At 63.8% G+C, this 22,750-nt stretch overlaps 1 protein-coding gene across 1 annotated transcript; it reads left to right on the top strand.

Moving 5' to 3' along the window:
- The first annotated feature begins 8 nt into the window (after nt 1–8).
- GALNS (galactosamine (N-acetyl)-6-sulfatase) lies at nt 9–22,307 on the top strand. Its single transcript, XM_082438962.1, has 14 exons — nt 9–253; nt 6,617–6,740; nt 7,467–7,541; nt 8,046–8,148; nt 10,622–10,765; nt 11,541–11,607; nt 11,688–11,815; nt 12,091–12,230; nt 13,939–14,042; nt 14,317–14,453; nt 15,015–15,117; nt 18,109–18,230; nt 18,748–18,865; nt 21,344–22,307. Exons 1-14 carry the CDS (start codon nt 137–139, stop codon nt 21,428–21,430), a joined length of 1,569 nt encoding a protein of 522 aa, XP_082295088.1. The 5' UTR covers nt 9–136; the 3' UTR covers nt 21,431–22,307.
- The last annotated feature ends 443 nt before the right edge of the window (nt 22,308–22,750 follow it).

Raw genomic sequence — 22,750 nt, 5'->3', positions numbered from 1 at the left:
TTCTGTCGGTCAGGGCCCCGCTTCTCCTGTCACTCAGCCGGCATGGCCCCGCCCCGTCGCCTGGCCGGAAGGATCGCCAGCTTCCCCAGGCCCGTTCCCGCCGCTCCGGGGCTCGGTGTCGCTCGGCGTGGTTGCCATGGCGGCGGTTGCTGCGGCGACGAGGTGGTGGCTGCTTCTGGTGCTGAGTGCCGCGGGGCTGAGGGTCACAGGCGCCCCGCAGCCCCCCAACATCCTGCTCCTGCTCATGGACGACGTGAGTGCGGGTGTGGGCCGGGCTCCCGGGAGGGCCGCGCTCCCGCGGGGTTGGGGGCGGCCGGCGGTGTGGGGGTCGCGCCTGGCCCTGCAGGACGCAGCGTGGCCCGTGGGTGAGGGTGAAGTGAGGTGTGGTGTCCAGGCCGGGCCAGGAGAAGACCTTCCTGCCCTGTTCCCTCCCCCGTCCCTTCCGCTGCCCCCGAGGCGTGCTGCGATGCTGGCCGGTGAGGACCAGCTCCCCAGGATCCCTGCTCTCGCCTGCCGCCCCCCACTGCTGGGGGTGTGGGTGTCAGGGAAGCGGTGCAGAGCTGACTAAGACCCCGGCCTGCCTGCCCGCCCTGGCAGTCGCCTCCCGCTGCCTTTGGCCTGCTGGACCTGCCCTGCCCCTGGGCTGCCGCCGCCTGCTTGGTCTGGCTGCTCCCACCCTGCTGAGATTTCTGACCAAAGGTCAGGTCTTTGTGGGGCGGGGAAGAACTGAACCGGAGGAATGTCCCCCGATGGGTGTGTGTGTAGCCCCAGGCCACCCTGGTCACACCGGTGGGCCAACCCTTCCCGCAGAGCCGAGCTGTTTGCGCCTTCTTTGCGACTTGGTCCCGGTGCTCCTTCCCAAGGAAGCGGGACTGTATTTGGGGGGCACTTTTGTGGGAGTGAAATGGAGGTTCTGAAATTAGTGCACGTGAGGCGTTGGGGTAAAGTGGGGACGCAGACAAACCTGGGTTCAGGTGCCTGCTCCTCTGAGCTGTGCAGAGACCGCGGCCCTTTGGGCGTCCCCTCCGCCCCGTCCTGAGGGCTGAGGCAGTGCAGAGGGTCCTGCCCACGGCTCCTAAACCCTCGAATCCGGAGTGATACCAGTGTCTGTAGTGGGGGGGGCCATGGCTTCAGGATGGGGTTGCCAGGAAGGCCAAGGCGGGACTGGAGGGTTAGAGCTTCCAGCACAGCCTTGACCTCTGGGGGGCGACGGGGGTGCTGGAGCTTGAGTGCCATCACCAATGGCAGCGATTTAATCAACTGTGCCTGTGTGACGAAACTTCCATCAAAATCCTAAGTAACTGGGTTCAAGGGGCTCCAGGTCGGTGTACACGTGGAATTGCTCAGAGAGGGCAGGGAAGTCCCCCCGACACCTCACCCGAGGCATCTCTTCCACCTGTTGTCCCTGAGTTGTATCCTTGATAGTAAACAGGTGATAGTACACACAGCGCCACCCTGAGTTCTGTGAGCCGTTCTAGCAAATCATCCAACTTTGGGGGCAGTGGGGGTGGGTTGTGGGAGCCTTGACTCACAGGAGGCCCAGGATGTGGGCCTGGCATGTGAAGTGGGGGCAGTCTTGTGGGGCTGAGCCCTTGACCTGTGGGGTCAGATGCCAGGTCCGGGTAGGTAGTGTCAGATGGAGCTGAACTGCTGCACTCCCAGCCGGTGCCCAGAGGCCAGAGAAGTAGTGGTGTGGTCACCCCGCCACACACACATTGGGTGTCAGAAGTGTTGTGAGTAAAAATAGCTCAAAGTTCCCCAAAAGACCAGCAGAGACACTCCCAGGAGCCTTTGGACCAAGGCCACGGGCCTCACGTGGCTGCTGGGCGATCCTGGCTGGTCGGAATTGCGAGGTGCTGTGCGTGTAAAAAACACACTCGGATTTCAAAGACCTAGTACAAGAAAAAGACATAAAGTATATCTCATGTAATTTTTTTATTATGAAAATAATTCTTTATTACAAAAAGTTAACATTCAAATAAGCCGGAAAAGATCGCAGAAACCCATCTATAGTGGCACCACCCAGAGGTGACACAGACCGTGCTTCTCTTTACTCATAACTGCTCAGACACGACGGCTTCCGTAGGGACCCCGAAGCTCCTCTCCTCCGGAGCCCGCCCCGATGGCTGGTACGGAAACTTTGCTTCATGACGAACACGTGGGTCTTGGAAATGCTCTCTGTGTCAGCGGGTCAGCCTTCTCAAAGCTGAGGTTCCTGGGCAGGAAGGCTGTTTAAGTACATAAATTGGGGCAAGGCTTAGCTGAGCACTTAGCCTCTCCGATTTCTGCCCTTCCCCTTCTCTCCAAGGTGACGGTCCATCAGTGAAGGTTGATGCTGCAGGCTGGTTGAGATGGTCGTTTTCTGGGTTTATGGGGCTCCATAAAGTACAACCTGTGCCTGCACCCAACTGTTTCCCTTTGCCCGTTAGCGGGGCCGCTGGGCTGCAGGCCCAGCCAGTGGCTCCCTGGTCCCTGTCGGAGACCCTGAGTGGCGGAGCGGGACCGGCACTGGGCACGTCTTATTCGAGGGGGGCTGACCTGGGGGCCCATCTGCCTGGGTGCCCAGGGTGGGTCCAGGAAACGGGAACAGTGGGCCAGGAGGCCCCGATGCCCTGCCTCTCCTCTGCGGGTTCCTCCTGTGACTTTGGGGCTCTTTGGCAGCTGAAGCCCAGAGAAGTCGGGGAGACCTCTGTCCTGGTCAGCGAATGACAGGAAACACACTCAAAGCGACTTTAGCAGAAGTGGGGGCCGAGGCTCTCCCGACTAGACAAGCTTCAGGCCCCCCAGCTCTGTGTCCTCACCCGTGCGGTCATCAGGCGTGACAGGAGGCGCAGGCCCTGGTAGGCGTCAACTTGTGGAATAATTTAGAAGAGGCTGAGAAGCTCCGTTCTCTAAGGCTGATGGGTGATGGGGCCGGGGGCGCAGGGACAGAGCTCCCTCCTGCCCGGCTGGGCCCGAGCGCCGTGTGTCTCAGTTCTTTACTTGTAAAACAGGACTAAGAAGGACGCCCTGTGACTAGCGGGAAGGGTAAGGCCAGGCTTCACAGGGGCCAGCCCCTGTGTCCCCACGGTGGGCCCATTCAGCCAGTGCCCCCGTCCTGACCCTCCAGGGCCTCGCACACGTGTCAATGTGGACACACGCACGGGTAATAATCCCTCGTAGCCGTGTGTGGCCCCTGCACTGCCCAGAAGTCTTTTTTTTTTTTACTATTATTTTTTTAATATAAATTTATTTATTTATTTATTTTTGGCTGTGTTGGGTCTTCGTTTCTGTGCGCGGGCTTTCTCTAGTTGCAGCGAGTGGGGGCCACCCTTCATTGCGGCGCGCGGGCCTCTCACCGTTGCAGCCTCTCTTGTTGCGGAGCACAGGCTCCAGACGCGCAGGCTCAGCAGTTGTGGCTCACGGGCCCAGTTGCTCTGCAGCATGTGGGATCTTCCCAGACCAGGGCTCGAACCCGTGTCCCCTGCATTGGCAGGCAGATTCTCAACCACTGCGCCACCAGGGAAGCCCCTAGAAGTCTTTTTTTTTTTTTTTAATTTTTATTGGAGTGTAGTTGCTTTACAGTGTTGTGTTAGTTTCTACTGTACAGCAAAGTGAATCAGGTATACGTATACATATATCCCCTCATTTTTGGATTTCTTTCCCATTTAGGTCACTAGGGAGTACTGAGTAGAGTTCCCTGTGCTATGTTCTCATTAGTTATGCCCAGAAGTCTTGAAGTTCCCACCGAGTAAAGGAAAGGCCGAGGCCAGGAAGAGGACCGTAGGCCCGGGTTCCCGGCTGCCTTGGGAGCGCAGGTGGGCGATCACGTGGGAGAGGGGAGACATCCTTCACACTCTGTGGGAGACCCTGCCCAGGGTGCCGTGGAGGATGGTCTCATCGAACCCGTGATAGCCGTGCAAGGTGGATGTTAACATCCCTATTTTTATAGCCAAGAAAGCCTACCGATAAGTAATAATAGAATTTGATTCAGCAGGAAAAAGCTAACACAGCAGGCCAACGACTGCGGGCCTCAGAGAGGCTCACCTGTAAATAGGTGGGCCCTTGGCCGCCATCTGGAAACTTGGATTTGGGGAGTATCCCAGCATTCCCTGTGCCTAAACTGATTATGCAGACGTAAGATTTGTGCTGATCCCCACCTCCCTCCCGGGAGGCTGGGATTTGGGTGGTGCCAGCGGACCCAGCCCCTCTGCCTCTCTCTGCTCCTCCCACCTGGCCTGTGGGTGAGGGTCGGCAGCCCGCCTGTGCCCCGTGGAGGCGCGGGGAGAGGGGGGCAGCAGGGAGAGGCCTGGAGCCTGCAGCCTCGTGCCTTTCACTCCACTTCCTGCCCCTGTCGGCCACACCTCCCTCCAGGGGCAACTTTCATTCCAGCTCCTGTCGTTGGCGAACGGAAAAGCCTTTTCAGTAACTTAAAAATAAACCACCTCCAAAGGGACTCTATGGCTGGAAGGGTCTTTGAGAACAGACAGCACGGTCCAAGGGCAAAAGCCCCGAGGCAGCTCTGGGACCCGAGTGTCAGGATGGGCCTAAGGCTGGGAGACGAGGGGACGTGTCCCCCTCCTGGCTCTCCCTGACGGAGAGGGCGCCGTGTGAGCTACTGCCCAGTGCAGGGGACATGAATGGTTACAGCCAGACCACACACCTACCTGTGACCATCCTGGGCAAACCTGCACGCTCGGCCCCCACGTGTGACCCAAGGCTCCCCGAGCTTCGTGCACGCCGGCCCAGCTCTCCCCAGCGTCTCCGTGCAGACCTGCCGAGCCTGCTGTGGGCTGGCAGGCCGTGGCCCATGAGTCCGGAGAGCTTTAAGGGGCCCCGGAGAGACAGGCACGGCCAGGCCTCTGCAGCACCAGGTGCCCGCGCTTTGCCAGTGGCTCTCTACGGAGACGTAGTTTCCATCACGCGCAGTTCACCGGGTAAAGGGCGCAATTCCACGGTTTCTAGCACCTTCACAGCGTCGTGCAGCTGTCACCATGGTCAGCTGTAGGTCATCTTCATAACCCTGGGAAGAAGCCCCGTCCCCGCCCTCCCCCCCACTCCGCCCCTCCAGGAGGGGTGGCCGGTGAAGGAGAGCCAGCTTGGAGGGGGCTGGCGCGGCTAGAGAATCCAGAGGGGAAGCAGGGCTGTGCCCGCCATCAGCGCCGAGGGGAATCAATTTGTCGGGGTCACTCCTGCCCCACGCCACTGGCCGCAGAAGGATGCGTTGGGTTGTAGAGCGAAGTCACGTCTTGTTGCCCTTTTCAGGTATTTCTTTAGCGCTTTATGATGAAAGTTGTTAAACACCCCGTGCAGCGGAAAGGGTGTCACAGTGCACACCTGTTGCCCCACCTGGACTCTGCCTGCTCCGTCTCACATCTGTCCATCGTCCGCCCCTGCGCACGTGCTAACCCGCCTCACCACCTGGCTGGTTTTATTTTGGCTCAACGCACATAACACGAATTCACCCTTTTAACATTTTAAAGCGTGCAGTTCGGTGGTGTTTAGCACATTCACCGGCTTGTGCAGCGCCCCCGTCCACTAGCTGAGAACATCCCACCCCTCGAAGAGAAACCCCTTTCTCACTGGCAGTCACTCTCCTCCCCCTCCCCCAGCTCCCGGCAACCACCCATCTGCCTTGTCCCCGGGGACTTGCCTGTTCTGGACGTTTCACATCCATCGTACGCCCCGCGGCCTTTTCTGACCGGCTTCTCAGCAGCCTGTTTTCGCGAGTGTCAGCACCTCGTTCCTCTTCACGGCCGAGTACTGGTCCGTAGTGCGTGTATCAGGTCCCTCGTGCCTAACAGATGATCACAGACTTGGTGCCTTGGAATAGGAATCTATTCCCTCCAGTCGTGGAGGCCAGAGTCTGAAATCAAGGGGTCGCAGGGCCAGTCTCTCCGGAGGCCCCGAGGGAGGGTCCTCCCTCCCCTGCATCTCCTGGGGGCTCCTGTGCTCCTTGGCTTGTGGCCGCAACCCTCCAGTCTCTGCCTCCATGGTGGAGGCCTGGCCTCTCCTCGTGTGTCTGTCTTGTCTCTGTGTCCCCTCTTCTCACACGGACCCCAGTCACTGGATTTAGGGCTACCCTAGTCCAGTGTGATCTCATCTCAGCTAATTACATCCGTGTTTCCGAATATGGTTACGTTCTCCGGTTCTGAGTGGACATAAACTGGGGAGGCTGCTGTTCACCCCGGTCCTGGATGGATAGACCACATTCTGTCTACTGTTGATCAGTGATGGACACAGGCTGTTTCTTCTGAGCAGTCGGGAGTCCTGCTGCTGTGGACGTTCGTGCGGCGCCTGGGTGCCGGCGGCCCAGTTCTCGGGGCAGCGAGCTCGGGAGGAACGGCGGGTCTTGGGGCCTCGCCGGGTTAGCTTCACGGGGCCTGGCCGCTGTTTTTAAATGTGAATTCACACCGCAGAGTAGGACAGCCTCCTTGTCTGTGCGGAAGGCAGAGGTGTGTGTCTTGGTGCCGGTGCCCCGTGAGCATGTGGGGCCGGCGTCGGAGCCGGGAGGAGGTGGGCGCTGGGCATCTGCACCGGGGAGCGGCTGACCGCGCACCGGGCCGCACTCGGGGTGCGCCGGGGGCCGCAGCTCCGGCTACGTTCTCATCCCACCTCCACACGCTCTTTCCTGCAGATGGGGTGGGGCGACCTCGGGGTGTACGGAGAACCTTCCAGAGAGACCCCGAATTTGGACCGGATGGCTGCGGAAGGGATGCTCTTCCCGAACTTCTACACGGCCAACCCCCTGTGCTCCCCTTGTAAGTCAGGGCCTGCTGAGGCCACCAGGGAGTGGGGCCGGGCGTAGGGCATGCTGGGCGGGGGGACACAAGGGGGGTGGGCACGGAGCGCCGAGACTGAAGCGCGGTGGGGAGGTGGGGAACGCGTAGACCAGAAAGTGGGGCACAGGGTGCGGGCACGGAGCGCGGGGGTGGCAGCCCTGACTTGGGTGTCGGCTCCACCGGCGTTTCCTGCAAGGGGCAGAGGGCTGGCAGGCGGGCTGCGGCCTCTTCTGTCAGATCCTGGCGCTTGGGAGCGCCTGGGCTCCGTGCTGTAGGGAACGCGGGGCCATCAGGAGCCATCAGAGGCCACCAAGGGCTCGGAGCCTCTGCGGGTGTTTGAGGCCCAAGTGGCTGCCTCAGCGGCGGCGGCTGTTCATTCACGGAGCTGAGTGCCGCGGCTGGTTCGGGGGAGGTGCTCGGCCGGGGAAGGAATCGTCAGCTGGGGGTGTAGGGGCCTCGCAGGTGGGGAGAACCTCTGATCTGGAGGACGAGAGGTGACCCCAGAAGGGGCGGCGCATGAGGAGGCCTGCGGGCTGTCCCGGGAGCCGGAGAGAGCGAGGGGGAGCTGCAGCCGGCCCCGCTGCTGGTCTTTGCGGGGCCGTGCTCCCACCCGCCTCTCAAGTGGCTGCCGGGGACTCAGGTACCACAGGGCTGGCCTCGGGCTGCACGCGTGACCCGTGTTTCTGTCGTGTCCCCTCCGCGTAGCCAGGGCGGCTCTGCTTACCGGACGCCTGCCCATCCGCAGTGGCTTCTACACCACCAACGGGCACGCCAGGAACGGTAGGCTGTGCCCTGGGGCAGAGGGAGGGGGCGTCTGTCACCTGTCCTCTCCGGTGACCTGGCTTCTCCTGGGCGCACTCGTCACCCAGGGTCGAGGGTTCTGTCTGGGTCGTAACTCACTTTAAAGCAGAACGCAGAGCTTCCATCAGAAACAACTTGTTTTCCGCGAGTGGGGAGGACGGTGAGGGTGGGGCCGGCTCCCTTCCTGTCCCGGGGTCAGGGGCGGCCCGGCTCTAGGGTGGGCTCCCCGACCAGGTGGGGCTTCAAGCGGCCCTTGGAGGAAGGTGTGGTCTCAGAGCCCGAGTTCTGGAGACCCTGGGAGCGGGCCCTCCCCTGACCCCTGACGTCCGGACCCCCCTCGTGGGCACGTTTGCCTGTTCGCTGCGGTAATGGTGCTGGCTGTGAGGAGCGGCCGGAAGACGTGAAAAGTGCCCCTGCAGTGCCGCCCCGACCAGGGCTCTGCCGCTCGACCCTGCCGGCTCACGCGGTGCGTTGCTCCACCAGCCTACACGCCACAGGAGATAGTGGGCGGCATCCCGGACTCGGAGCTCCTGCTGCCGGAGCTGCTGAAGGAGGCCGGCTACACCAGCAAGATCGTGGGCAAGTGGTGAGTCCCACACCTGCCTGCTGGGCGCGCCCCACGGGCTCCTTACTAACGTTGCCCAGTGGGAGCCCCTCGGGTGGGAGTAGAGTCCTTGAATTCCAGGTCCGCTAAGATGCCCAAAGCGTCCCTTTAAAAGCTGCTGTGGCCGCGCCCCTGGGACCTCCCGTGGCGAGGCTGGGGAGGTGGCTGCCACCGCAGCACCGAAGGAGCCATGTTACTGCACACGCGTGCCGTCACGGTGACACGCCAGCGAGCAAAGGGACTCTGTCTGGTGGTGAAACCAGGAAGCAAGCAGGGGCTAGAGGAGGGTCGTGTGGTGTGGAGTCATCGGGATCAAGTGGTCGTAAAAGATCACGTTGTCACACTCGGTGTCGCGCCTGTTAAGTGGCTTCTCTCCTACTCCCTGGGGATGCCTAAGTACGCAGCCCTAGAGGTTGATATGAAGGTCGGATGTCCTCTCTTTCCTCTCCCGAGTGTTGGAGCCCTTGGAGACCAAGCCTGCTTCCTACAGGAAGCCTTCCCTGACTGTCCAGCCCTGATCATCTCTCCTCGGCCGCTGCTGTGCTTTGGAGCCTCTCCCCTTGACCCCTCTGGCACCCACCACCTCGAGGGCAAGCACCTCATCTGCGCCCCTTGGGGACCACTGCTCCACGCCGTTGACAGTCCTAGTGATGGGGGATCTGCAGAAACTGGGAGAGGAGTCCTCAGGGAACCCGGGGACCTGGAGGCTGCTTCCTCACCCCTGAGACGGGCTGGCAGCTATCCTGCCGGCCGAGTGGTCGAGCCTGGAGGCGGTGGGGGCTGCAGAGCAGAGCTGACGAGGGTGCAGGATGTGGGAGCCTGCAAGGCCCAGCAGTGCCGGGAAGGCCCGGGAGACGGTGGTAGGGCGGCTACAAGGCCCGCCGGGGCCGTGCCAGGGCTGCGCCCACAGAAGGAGGAGCCCCCGCGATGACCGGCGCTCTCTGCCCAGCCTGGCGGCTCTGCCCCGGTCCAGGGGCCTCCCATTCGTGGTCACTGACACGGGGCAGCCAGAGCTGGAGTGGGAGTCTGTCCCCACGAGCTCCCGAGATGGGTGGACTCAGGAACAGGAAGGGACGCGGCAGGGCCTGGAGAAGCAGCTGGCACGGACTCAGGGAGGTGGACGCAGTGCTGGTGGACCAGCCGGGGTCAGGGCGTCCATGGCCAATGGGATGACGGACTCTGGGAGGCCTGGGGCACGGGGCTCGGCCCCTCCTCTGCCAGGTGGGTGTCCTGGCCTCAGCAGGGTCCCGTTAGAGCCGCAGGGGGTGTTGGTGGCCGTGGCCGTGACTGCCTGACAGCCAGCCTCGGGCCCCAGCACCACGGATCCGGATTTCCTCGGCCTAACCAAGGCCTGGGGTGGATGGAGCCTGGGCTCCCGTGAGGGGCTGCCCCGAGTCCCAGGGGCTCGACGTGCTGCCACTCAGCTCGCCGGCGGGCAGTGCTGACCCCACAGCTGCCCTGGGACCAGCACTTTGAATCGATAGCTTCACACGAGCCGGACCTTCATGGGTGTTTCTGTTTCATGAAGGCCGTTGGGGCTGAAGGACGCAGGCCCAGGAGTGTCCCACCCAGCAGTGTCCAGCATGGAGGGGGCGTCATAGCTGCGGGCCCCAGAGAGGAAGCACGGGTTGCAGCTGGCTCTCCTTTGCGGAGACAGCGCTCAGGGTAGAGCCGGTGCGGGTGCCCCCGGTACAGGGGCTCCAGAAGCCGGGCAGCCATCGGCGGAGGCAGAGTGTTTCAGGACCAGCAGCGGGGACCGAGAGGTTCACTTACCGGCGCCCAGACTCCGCTGCCGGCCAGCTCAGTTCCGGCCCCATCCTGCCCTGCTGCCTCGTGCCGCATCCACCTGACCGAGTGACCGAGCTGTGCGGCAAGCTCACGGTGACGTGGCGTCGGCCTGGCCCGGTGCAGCCCCCCAGCGCTGTGCCGGCGATGCTGGCTGCGAGAGGCTTTCTGCAAACGTGACCCCAGGAAACCTGTCTGCTTCCCAGGGAGAAGGAACCTCACCCCGAAACCCCTTCCCGAAGCTGCGCCTTCTCAAGAGAGACCCTCCCACTGGCCAGAGGACCCGACGTGACGCACCTGCGGGGAAGGGGCTCCTGGGTGGGAGCAGGGGGCGGGTCCGAGCCCGGGTCTCGGGAGCAGCTGGGCCGTTGCCCTGCAGGCACCTTGCCATGTTCTCCTCTCGTCTCGTCCGGCTCCTGCCCAGGGCGCCAGGGCAGTGAGCCGCACTCATGGGACCTGGTCACCGTCCCCGTGTGCGCCCCTCGGCTGTCGCCTGGGTGGACCATGCGGGCAGGGGGGCCGGGCCGCGGGGCACCTGGGCTCAGCACACCCTGGGGCTGGCTGGAGCCTTGTCTCCTGAGCTGCTCTCTGAAGGCGAGGGTGTTTGCTTCCCGGAGCTCCGGGGCGCCCATGCGGGGGTCCCTGAAGTGCCCCGGGTTCCTGTCTCTAGGCATCTGGGCCACAGGCCTCAGTTCCACCCCCTGAAGCACGGATTCGATGAGTGGTTTGGATCCCCCAACTGTCACTTTGGACCTTATGACAACAAGGCCAGGCCCAACATCCCTGTGTACCGGGACCGGGAGATGGTTGGCAGGTAACAGGCCCTGCCCACTGCTGCTGCCCACCGCCAGCTCCTCGTCCTGCCCAGACCTCGTCCTGTGACCTCTGACTTACAAGAGCCCCGCCTCCGGGGGCTTCTAACTGTCTCAGGAAATGTGCTGGGAGCCCCAGACGCTCCCCGGAGCGAGGCGCTCCCCCCGGCTTCCGGGGTTTGGGCCCCGTGCCCGGAGGCGGCGAGGGGGCTACTCCCTGGACGGTCAGCCTCACTCCGAGTCACCGTCTGGGGGGCTCGGCTGCAGGACCGACCTGGTCTGGCCATCGGGTGGCTGCAGGCAGGCCCTGGTCTTTCCTGTTCGGCCTAACTTCCCCTTCTTTCTTCCTTTTTTAATTATTTTTGTCCTGGTGGAAGCGCGGTACACGTCACTGGACCGCAGAGCTGGGCCAGCATTGCTGGGGTGTAGCTCACCCAGCACCCCCATCCCAGACCGCCTCCGTCACCCCAGAGAGATGCCCACACCTGTTAGCCGTGCCCTCCGTGGCCGTGGACTGGCCACTTCCTCTCGCGCCATCCTGCCTGTCCTTTGGCGGGGCTCCCCTCCTTCTCCCAGATGGTGGGGTCACCGGGACACCAGACTCAACCCCAGTGGGTCCCCGACGGGCCTGGGAGCTTCCAGGCTCCGGTTTTGTTCCTGACGTGAAAGTTTCCATCTCCCTTTTAAGCGAGGCCCCTGACTTTGCCCAGGCAATCGGGGAGGAGGGGCTTCCCTGCCCTGAAGGCCAGTTTCTGTCTGAATCTGTACTGCTTTCAGATTTTATGAGGAATTTCCAATTAACCTGAAGACTGGAGAAGCCAACCTCACGCAGATCTACCTGCAGGTGACCACAGCAGGGGCTGGCCCGGCTCTGGGGCGGGAGGTGGGCCTGGGGCAGGGAAGACGGTGCACGCTTCTCCTCAGGAAGCACTGGATTTCATTAAGAGGCAGCAGGCAGCTCACCGCCCCTTCTTTCTATACTGGGCCATCGACGCTACACACGCGCCTGTTTACGCCTCCAGGCCTTTCCTGGGCACCAGCCAGCGAGGGCGGTGAGTCCTCGGTCACATAGATCTGGACCCCGGGGCAGGGGGGTCAGCTGTGCTTGATTACCACCAGAGGCTGGGCCCTTGGTACCCTTGTCAGCTGTGGACAGAGTGAAGCATCTGTGCCTCTGCGGTGGTGGAGGGAGGGGTCGGCTCTGCCCCGATTCCGTCTGAAACTTGCCTGGAACGCCCCCTCCTCGTCCCTCCCTGAGGTTCGGCTCCGGCCGCCCTCTGGTCCCGGAGGCCGCCGGCCCCTGCTGACCGCTCCCTCCTTCCCGCAGTTACGGGGACGCCGTCCGGGAGATTGACGACAGCATCGGGAGGATCCTGCACCTCCTCCGGGACCTGAGCATCGCAGAGAACACCTTTGTTTTCTTCACGTCGGACAACGGCGCTGCCCTCATTTCTGCACCCAGACAAGGCAGGTGACTTGAGCAGCTGGGGCTCCACCCGGGGCCCCTCAGCAACCCCCCCCCCACCGGGCCGAGTGTGAAGGGCTCAACCTTGGGGAGGGAGGGACGCCGGCAAGCGCCCCCCAGGCGCAACACCCCTCTTCCCACCGCCGGGCAGGTGCCTGGTCAGGAGGGAGAGCTCGGTGGGGCCGGCGGAGGCTGAGGCTGCGGCCCTCACCGCGTCCTGCCTCTGCGCTGGCCAGCCCTGGGGCCAGTCACGTCCACACTTCCCTCTCTGAAGCCGCAACGTCCCCTGTCAGTGTTTCTGTCCTGATCTCAGCTGTAGCACGGTGGCTGTTGTCACGTGACTGGACACGTCTGCCCCTTTTTCTGTGTTTGGGGGCCTCCCTTCCCACGGGGGCGATGACCCTGCAGCAGCCAGGCCCAGGCTCGGCGCCCACCCCCGCCCCTCGGAAGTGCCCTCCCAGGCCTCGCGGTGGGTGGTGTCCAGGAGGGAAGGGACCGAGCCCCCGTCCCCTGCAGTGCTGGAGCCCCCGGCGCAGCGCGGTGGGGCTGCTCACTCCCCCAGACCCTCCCTTTGTGTCCCTGCCGGGCCTGCAGTCCTCCTGAGGACCCTGACCTCTGGGCCTCTCAGGTCTGAGGCTTTTTCACCTTGCGGAGCTGGAGCGAGGTTGTTAGACCCGGCGTTTCACAGTCCTGTGAGGGTTTCACACCCCCGTGGTGATGTGTCTCTTCTTCCCTTTCTTCTTAAAGAAGCTGGGCCCCAGGAGGGCCCTGAGTCACTCAGACAGCTCTGGAAGGAAGGCCACAGACAGCAGGAAACCCCACAGGGCTGGGCCTGTGTGGGGAGGCACTGGGGGACCTTACAGCCATGTGTCCTGGGGGCAGAGGGGCCCAGGGGTCTCCAGGGACAGGAACAGTGCGACTGGCTCCGGCCGAGAAGGAGCTGCAGGGGCAGAACAAGACGATGAAAATCCATGTACCCACCCGCAGCTGGAGAGACCGGAGCAGGAAAGAAGTAGGCCCTCATTGACCTCTGGCCTGTGACCCTTGCTGGCCCTGTGCTGACCGGCGAGGTGGGCTTCGGGTTGCAGTGCGGGGACGAACCACAGGGTCGCTGCTGGAAAATGCTGTGCTGTTGTGTCCATCTCCCCATCCTCAGGGGTCCTGAGGTTGTGGGACCCTCCCTCCGTCATGGCAGCGAGCCGGGGATGTGCGATTAGCCAGGACCGGGCTGTCTGCCCTCGGCAAAGCCCACAACCGGGTTCAGGGACCACCTGCTCAGAGCAGGGCCTGTCAGAAACACGGGATCTGCACCCCCAAACCCCAGGCACACAGGAGCTGCTTGTGCACAGTGACATTTAGGGAACCTGGCACCTGCCAGGCCCGAGGTCGGGACTGTGTCTTAACGTTTCCACGTCTTTCACTGACACGTCCACGTGCTGTGTGTGTGCGCGGTCGCGGTCTATGGGGGCGTGACCTTACGACCACAGCTCTAGGTCAGAGCCATCTCCAAGTGTTCTGACCTTGAACTTGAGGCCTGAACCCCAGGACTGGTCCTTTGTCTCCACGACGGCCTCAGTGCCTCAGCAATGTCACCTCCAAAGGGCCGGGCGGGGAGCCAGGTGGACAGACGTGTCCCGAGGGTGAGTGTCCAGCAGGGCGTGTGTGGCCCTGGGGACTCAGGCACGTGGTCTGATGGGCAACTGTCCCCAGGTGGCAGCAACGGGCCCTTTCTATGCGGGAAGCAGACCACGTTTGAAGGTGGGATGAGGGAGCCTGCGATCGCCTGGTGGCCCGGGCACATCCCTGCTGGCCAGGTGAGTCAGAGCCGGCCTTGTGCCAGACCTGCGGTCACCCTGGGGCGTGAAGGCTTGGTCCCCTCTCTGGCCTGCTCCCTGCGCTCATTCTGCCACGCACACGTGTCATCGGGCAGGGAAGGCCTCTGTTCTGCGTGTGTGGACATGCTGCGGGGTGTGACCGCGCGTGTGTGCGCGTGTGCGTCAGCGAGCACGCCTGGGGACCTGGCCCCTGCCGCCATCTGGGCAGGGCAGGGCGGGCATCCTCAGCGCGTCTGGGCCACGTCCGTCGCAGGTGAGCCACCAGCTGGGCAACATCATGGACCTCTTCACCACCAGCCTGTCCCTCGCAGGCCTGGCGCCACCCAGGGACAGGGCCATGGACGGCCTGGACCTCCTCCCCACCGTGCTCCAGGGCCGCCTGACAGACAGGTAGGTTCCTGCCGGGCACGCGCCCCGCCTGGCACCCTGCACCTGGTGCCGGGGCCTGGCTGACAAAGCAGGTGTCCTCGCCCAGAGGGAGGTGAGACCCGGGATTTGGGCATGAGACGCTTGGCGGGGTGGAGAGGCCTTGTTCCCCCTGCGGTGTCCCTCACCCTCTGCCCGGCCCCAGCCTACACCCAGCTCCGCGCCGGGACGCTCCAGCTCAGGACCTGCTACTGTTTTGCTCAAACAAAATGAGTTTCCCAGGCTGCCGTGAAGGGGCGCGGATTCTGAAGTGTGTATAGCGTAGCCAGAGCGGGTTTACGGCCAGGAGTGGACGGCTCACTCTCTCTTTTCTGTCTTGAAACCTGGCGTGAGAGCTTGCTACCCCTGGCGGGGGTGGCAGGGGTGCCAGCCGCCACGCTCGTCCCCACAGGCCCGCCTGCCATGCCCGGGTGCTACCCCCTTCCTCCGCCGCCAGCCTCCCCAGCACCGAGGAGGAGGGGCGGCCGTGGGGGCTCCTCCACAGCCCGGGGACCCTTTCAGTTGACTCTGCCTGTCCCCCGACAGGCCGATATTCTATTACCGTGGCAACACGCTGATGGCGGTCACTCTCGGCCAGTACAAGGCCCACTTCTGGACCTGGACCAATTCCTGGGAGGAGTTCAGACAGGTGAGGGGGTCCCGGCTCCGCGGACTCCTCATCCCTCGCGTCCCACCTTGGGGAGGCCTCTGTGCCCCCGGTTCGCGTGCCGACCTGCTGTCAGGGACTTGGGGGTGACGAGGTGTAGCCACGAGGACAGCACCCACCCTAGCCCAGGCCGCCAGGCTCAGGAGAGCAGGCCTCGGGCAGCTCAGCCCCAAAGCCGGGGCAGATGCCTCAGGGGCCCAGGCGGACCCGGCACCTCCCCGGCCTCCCCTCCCGTCCACCCGCCGGCCCGGCCAGGTGCTCGGCGGCCCCCCGAGAGGCTGTCGCGGTGTTTGCTCCCCCGTGTCCGCCCCCGGTCCTGACGGTGAAGTGCCCCTGCCAGGCCCGGAGCCCCACTCAGCCCTCCCAGCTCGTGGCCGCCCACCACCTCGTCTCCGCGTGCCCGGGCCCCCCCCGCTCGCCCTCCCCCAGCCAAGCCTGTGCTTCCCCAGGTCCCATCACTGCCCCGGGCTGAGCACCCCGCCGCCCAGCGGGCAGGGCCGCGGCTGGCTGGCCCCTGAACATGCTAAGGGGCCGAGAGGCCTAGGAGCACTGCCTGAGAGCGCCCTGAGGCAGGCGGTGTGGCGACCCCTGGGGACAGCGTGCGGCCTCCCTCGTCTCCCCCCAGGCCCCTCCCCACCCCGTAGGGTCCCTGTCGTGTCCAGCTGCATTCTGGAAGCCACCGCTCACCCCCTGTGGGCTGTTGGGCCTCTTGAGGGCAGGTCTGGTCAGCCCAGCCTCCACCCAAGCCGGAGCCCACAGGGGCTGGGGAGCCTCTTCTAGCCCAGAGTGTCTGCAGGCAGCGAGCAGCCAGCTGCACGGCCTGTCCTGACTCGGCCACGTTCACGGCGGGGTCGGAAAGTGTCGGGAGAGGCCCCCTCGGAGTGGCCGGGTGACGCCCGTGCGCAGGGCTCAGCGGGTGGCGCTGCTTGCATTTTCCGAGGGTTGTTCGTGGGGCTTCTGGTTGGTTTGGTCTGCACGGCCGCTGTCCTCTTGGGAGACGAAACCCGCAAAACCCCCGTCTCTTCTCCAAGGCGCACAGGCGTGCAGGCACTGGGGGGTCCCTCCCGCGGGGGGTTGCACGGTTGTGGTTCCAGTCAGATGCCTGGGGCAGCGGTGGGGGGCACCCGCACGCTGCTTTGATGGCCCTTCTCCCTGCAGGGAGCAGTAAGGCTGAGGGGGTGTGTGCAGTCGGGAGGGGCCCCAGAAGCTATGACAGCGGCCTTGTGGCCATCCACAGCTCCCTGAGCTCCACGGAGACTTGGATCCGCCTCTGGCATCCCTTCCAGGCGATCAACACATGAGGGGCAGCCCTGTCCGCAGGCTGGGGGCGTGGCTTAGCTGAGGACACAGGTCTGGGGTCCCCAGGTGCAGGGTTCGCCTGAGGGGACCTTGTTAACTTCCCACTGTACCCTTGTCTGGGGCATCTCCCACCCCCCCTCGACCCCCCCACCCCACAGTGCCTGTGGGCCCACCTGCCCGCGTCCTGATCAGGCCTGGTGCCACCGTCACCAACAGGCCTGTGACCTCCCCTCGTGAGGTGTCTGAGGCGCGGGGGCCGAGGCAGGAGGGAGGGCCCGTGTGTCCACGGGACCTTCTGCATTTCTGGACTAAATCCACGAGCGTCGGCTCAAGGGCACAGCTCGCCTCCCTCCTCCTTCCCATCCTCCCAAAGCCAGTGTTGTGCTGGGGCAGGGCTCCCCGGGCCCCCTCTGCCTGGCTGGGCTGCGTGGGGCTCAGCTGCGGTGCCCCTGGGTCAAGTCCTCCCTCCCGGGAGTGGTTGCGAGAGAAAACTCCTGTGCTAATTAGCGGGATCTTAATTAAATAGTTTATTTGATTTGCATCCAAATTATAATTTGTGTTTTCTGTCTAGACTTGGATTCTTCTGCATTAACTGCTCAGCTTTTTTATGCTAAACGTGGTTGTTTCTCCCACCGTTAAGTCCACTTTTGTTCTCCAGCTGGTCTGCTCCCAGAAGGTCAGAGGTCACTCACTTGGGACCCACCTGAGTGTCCGTTCTTGGCAGCCCTTGACAGCTTAGATTCCAGCCGCTGACTCAGGGGCTACAGCTTAGGGCAGACAACTGGAATTTCTGTAGCTCCTCACCTCCCTGCTTTACTGAGAAGCAGAATATTCACTGCTCCGCTGCCTGGCCGTCCAGGACAGACACACGGGTGTTGGGAGGATTGCCGTCAGACCGCACTGGGGCCTGCAGGAGAAGCAGGAGGCACGTCTCTGTCCCCAGCCCCGTTTTAGGATTAACGTGCCCCGCCACGGCCCTGCTCCAGACCCTGTAAACAGTGTCCCACGTTGCCTGGAGACCAGTGCCCAGCTGCTTATGGGGCCCTGAGGTCCCCAGTGCTTCTGGGGTGGCAACCCTTGGCCTCGCCCGACTCTGCCCAGATGGCAGCAGGCCTTTCCCTAAACCAAGTCAGGGAGCCCCGAGGGGCAGCCTTCAAGCCTGGGGGACACGCTGGCACGGGAACCCCATCTCACACGCGCGTCAAAGGCTGAACCCCGAGGGCAGAGGCCGCCTGGGGGGCGCGGAGCAGGGCTGCACACCTGAGCCTTGGTGGAGAAGATGCTGCATCTCCTGTGAAGGGTGGGGGCGGTGCGTCCGGGTCCCCTGTGTCTCCTCTGGCTTTCAGGCCTGCGGTCCCTCCTCCTCAGCTGGCCACGGAGTCTTGGAGGAATGCCGACCGCTGTGCACCTCATCTGCTACGAGGCAGATAGGGTGGACGTGAAAAGCTTTGCTCTAGAAATTAGATAGAAGATGGACTGAAATATTTTAGAGATTCACCACCTGCTCCCCCAAGAAAGTACTGAAGCCCTAGGGGATGGTGCACAGGGCAGTTGGCATGCAGCCCGGGGCTGGGTGGCAAGAAGGCTCCGTCCCGCAGCGCGGCATCCGCGGTCCTGCTGTGCTCGGCTGCGAGCCCCGCACGCGTCACCTGCACTCTCGGCCTCTCGTTTCAGGGCGTGGATTTCTGCCCCGGGCAGAACGTGTCAGGGGTCACCACCCACTCGCAGGAGGAGCGCACTAAGCTCCCACTGGTCTTCCACCTGGGACGAGACCCCGGGGAGAGGTACCCCCTCAGGTGAGCCGGGGGTTACGGGGCCCCAGGCCCCCTCGTGGGGCGAGTGCAGCCGACCGAGCAGGGCGCCGAGGGCCCGGGAGCCACGCGGTCTGAGGGCGTTTGGGGCAGGACCAGCCGCTCGAGAGAAACGAACCGGGGCCAGAGGATTAAGAGGGACCCTGAGAGAGGAGAGATCGGGCGCTGCGAAGCCCGTGCAGCTCGGGGCGCCTGCGATGCCGGGGGGTGCCCCGTGGTTCATGCTGAGCAGCTGGCTGGAGGGTCACGGCTGCTGTCCCGGGCACGACGTGGCTCTGCCTGAACCCTCATGTGCGGGGTGGTTCCCGGGGTGCACGCCTCTCGGGGGGCGGCGGGACAAGGTGGGGGCCCCAGCCGCTCTTTCCGGGAGGCTGCTGGATGGTGACGCCGGGGTGGGGGCTTGTCCCTCAGTCTCCCCGCCAACCCTGGCCTACCTGGGTGGGCTGCCCCACTTGCTCTGTCCCTCCCTCCACCTTGGTGACCTGGTGCCCCTCGCCTGCAGCATTGCCAGCACCGAGTACCTGGACGCACTTGGCTGGATCACCCCGGTCGTCCGGCAGCACCAGGAGGCCTTGGTCCCCGGCCAGCCCCAGCTTAATGTGTGCAACCGGGCGGTCATGGTAAGTGGTTCGTACGTGGGCTGTGGGGCATCCCAGGGCCATGTGAGTGCTGACCGGTCTGCTGCAGGCACGAACCCCACTTCCCTCCTGCTTCTCTGTCTCCGACCTCACAGGAGTGGCAAGGGGGTCGCTTGGCACCTCTGCAGGTGCAGGACGAGCCAAACCTATGTGGGATGTGGGTGTTGAAAGGCTGGGCAGATGGCCTGGGGTGCAGCGAGCCCACTGGCCACCTCCGAGCACAGCCTCCTCCAACTCCATGGGGGCTCACCACAAGTCCGTCCCATAACTGGGGTGTCTGTGTGGCTCCCTGCTCCACAAAGACGGGCGATCTTCCGTCCCCGCGGCAGAAGCTCCGGCAGCACCCCAAAACCCGCAGAGCAAAGCCAGTAGCTTAGCCTGGCTTCCAGCCCGTGAGTGCCCCCGCCCCGCACACCCCATTCCCCAGACCCGCCTGGCGGTTGTGAGCACGGCTAAGCACCTTGAAGATGCGGGCGCGGCCGGGCCAGCGGAGCCGATGCCTCGAGCCAGGAAGTGACTGTGTGAGCACTGCGGGGTGGGTGTGATGGGTGCGTGTGACGACAGACGAGGCTCGGATGCTGGAAGCATTCCCTAGGGGTGAGGAGTGTCAGAGGGCGGGTGGCCAGCGGGGCAGCCTGGTCGCGGTCGTCCACATCTGGGGCTCACAGGGGAAGACGTTTGGGGCCTCCCCCTTCCCGTGGAAGGACGCCAGGCTGGCGTTCCGGCCTCTGGACTCAGCAGTGGAGCAGGAGGGCCCCCCTGGCTCAGGACCACTGCGGTCCCTCGGGTCCCAGCAGCCTGAGAGACCCCCGCCTAGGGAGGAGCCCCTGGTGCCCCCTGCAAACCCGTCTTGTCCTCTGTGACATGGTGCTGTCCGCACCCCAACACGCCATCTCCTGTCACACCTGCCCTGTGGGCCGAGTCTCCAGGTAGCAGCCGTTGCCTGGTGGCTCAGAGACCAAAGGGGTCTTAGTGACAGTAGGGGAGATGGGGAGGGACTGACTTGACCGGGGTGCTGCCGCCACCTCCTGGTCGCGGCAGGAATTGCCACGGCCCGGCCGACCCTGGAACAGGAGAAAGCAGGGACCCCCGCCCCAAGTGAGCTGAGGACCCCGGAACAGCGTGGGTTGGCCTAAGACTCTGAAGCGAGCACTGCCACCAGAGAGGTGCACGGACTTAACAGTGTGTGGATGCGTGTGGGCATTTGTGTGTGTGTGCACACGCAAGCATGCAAAGCCCTCCCCGGTCCCCGCACTCGGCCCGGGCCCCGCTCGTCCAGGCCCCGCTCGTCCAGGCCAGCGGGTGAGGGCTCTGGGTAGCGACCTCTGCTCTTGGGACAAGAGCAGCCCAGGCGGCCCGCCTCCCTAGAGCTTCATCAGACACCCTCCCTGACCCCCCAGGCTCACAGGTTGGGTGCAGAATCTGCTTTCTGCGTGCACCTGGCCCCTTTCTCTGCTCTGCCTCAGAGGTTGGGACCTGCTTCTTATCTGAACCTGGCCCTGCCAGGCGGCCCGGGCAATCAGAGGGCCACCTGATGCTATTCAGGGCAGGGGAGGGCTTTACCTGCGGTTCTCACTGGCGCTGATATTCTGATTCAGACTCAGGCCCTGGCAGAGGCGGGAGTAGGGGGAGTGCCCCCCCCAGGATGATTAGGGGGATGGGTACACCTCCTGGGTGAGGGGACACAACAGAGCCACAAAGGCTCCCTCTCAGGGGCATGAGTGTCCGGTTGGTTTTTTTTTCCTTGTCTGTTTTTTTAAAGGAACATTTATTTATTTATTTATTATTTTTGGCTGCGTTGGGTCTTCGTTGCTGTGCGTGGGCTTTCTCTAGTTGCGGCGAGCAGGGGCCACTCTTCGTTGCGGTGCGCAGGCTTCTCATTGCGGTGGCTTCTCTTGTTGCGGAGCACGGGCTCTAGGCGCGCGGGCTTCAGTAGTTGTGGCACTCGGGCTCAGTTGCTCCGCGGCATGTGGGATCCTCCCAGACCAGGGCTTGAACGCATGTTCCCTGCATTGGCAGGCGGATTCCCAACAACTGCACCGCCAGGGAAATCCCAGTGTCCTGTTCTGTTGCCAGGAAATCATTGCCACACAAAGCAAGTCTGCCCACGAAGATGCAGCCAGGAGAGCCTGTGCTGAAGCAGGCCAGCTTTCCCTGGGGCATCAAGGCCGCCACCTCTAGAGCTTACCGGGAGGCCAAGGTTGTGGGCAGTTAGCGGACTGTCCCCTTCAGTGACAGGCAGGCCCTGTTAATACCAGGCTGCTGTGGGGCAGTGTCTCCTGTGCCGGCCTCAGGCATTGAGTCGCCTCCGAGCCAGGTGGAGACAGGTGATTCCACACTGCAGCCACCCATTGGGGTGGGGCAGGTCACAGGCCTGGGCAGGGCAGGAGTCTGGAAAGTGCTGCGTCCACAAGTGCTTGGAATAACTGCATGTCCGCTTTCTGAACTTTCATTACCCAGAACTGGGCGCCCCCAGGCTGCGAGAAGTTAGGGAAGTGCCTGACGCCCCCGGAGTCTGTGCCAGAGAAGTGTTCCTGGCCCCACTAGCACCGGCCTGGGCTCAAGACAGGCCTGGGCGTAGGAAGGCTCTGGCCTCAGGGCTCCTGTGCTGGAAGAGCTCCAACTCCCTCTGCCCTGCCTGCTGCCAGACGGAAGTCACCTGTAGCCAGCAGCAGCACCTGCAAGACTACGCCTGCTGCAACCCGGCCCTGGAGTCAGTTCCCAGCCCACCGGGCCTGCCTGACTCTGCGGCCGCAGGCTCACATCAGCCCCTGAACCGGAGGCTGCCCGCCTCGTGTCCTCCCACTCTGCTCCAGCTACCTCCTGGCTGCCCCTTCCAGGGCCTGAGCTCCGCCCCAGGACCCAGAGGCCTGACTCGCTGTGGCTGCCCCTGCAGTTCCCTCAGGACTTCAGCCCTGGTGTCGAGGGTGGCTGTGCCAATCCTGTGTTGCCCCCTGGCGCTGTGCACAGGGGATACCCCAGCGCCCCTCCCCCGCATACCCCCCCATGGTAGGGGGGTGTGAACATGAAAGGGGAGGAGGCCAAGGGCCTCCCTGTCCCGGAGCCTCGACAGCCAAGGCCTCCCCAGTCCAGTGGGGACAGCTGAAGCCACCAGCTTCCTTGGAGATCAGGACTCCCGACCCCAGCACACTGTGGGGCCTGCCTGTGCTTCAGAGGTGCCCCGCCCGCCCTCCCGTCCTCAAGCCCAGGGTGGCAAAGCTTGAGGATGAGCCCATTCACCAGCGAAATCAGGAGAGCCTGAGCAGGGCTGTGAACGGCCTCCAGGGACTCCCCCTTAAGGCCCGTGGGCCGTTTCCATTGTGTGGAGTTTCCACTCTGCAGACTGTCACACCAACTCTGTACTGTTGTAAGACTTGGCAAATTATGAAGAGACCAGGTTTAGAATAAAGTAACAAGCATTTTAGCCTTTTGTTTTTAAATGAAATTCTATTTGGGGTAAGTTGTCCCCCCTGGGTACCACGGTGGGGGCTGGAGTGGGCCAGGCCAAGCATTCCATCCCTCCCTCCTCTGCTGCCCTCCCCCTGCAAGCCCCGGAGAAGCCAGGCACCAAATGCCTGGGCTTCCGCCTCTGGCTCGCCCCGCCCCCGGCCGTTGGTCCTCTGAACTCCCTTCCAGGCCTCTGCACCGCACTCCTGCTCGGAAACCCTCCTTGCTCCGGTCCTCAGGCACCGGCGCGCTCCTGGGGAAAGGGCCGGGCCGTGTGTGTGCGCCGTGCGCCCCGTGCGCGCGCCGGCCCCCTCGCACCGCGCTGCAGGAGCTCAGCCGAGACCCGCCGGGTAGGGAAGAAGAGCGAGCGAGGCAGTGCGCACCGCCCGAGGCCTGGGGTCCCGGCCACAGCTGCGCCGA

This window comes from Balaenoptera physalus (genome assembly GCF_965194825.1).
Source record: "Balaenoptera physalus genome assembly, chromosome: 19".
Taxonomy (NCBI): domain Eukaryota; kingdom Metazoa; phylum Chordata; class Mammalia; order Artiodactyla; family Balaenopteridae; genus Balaenoptera; species Balaenoptera physalus.
The sequence above is the reverse complement of the archived record's forward strand: the minus strand, read 5'-3'. Positions and strand labels throughout refer to the sequence as shown.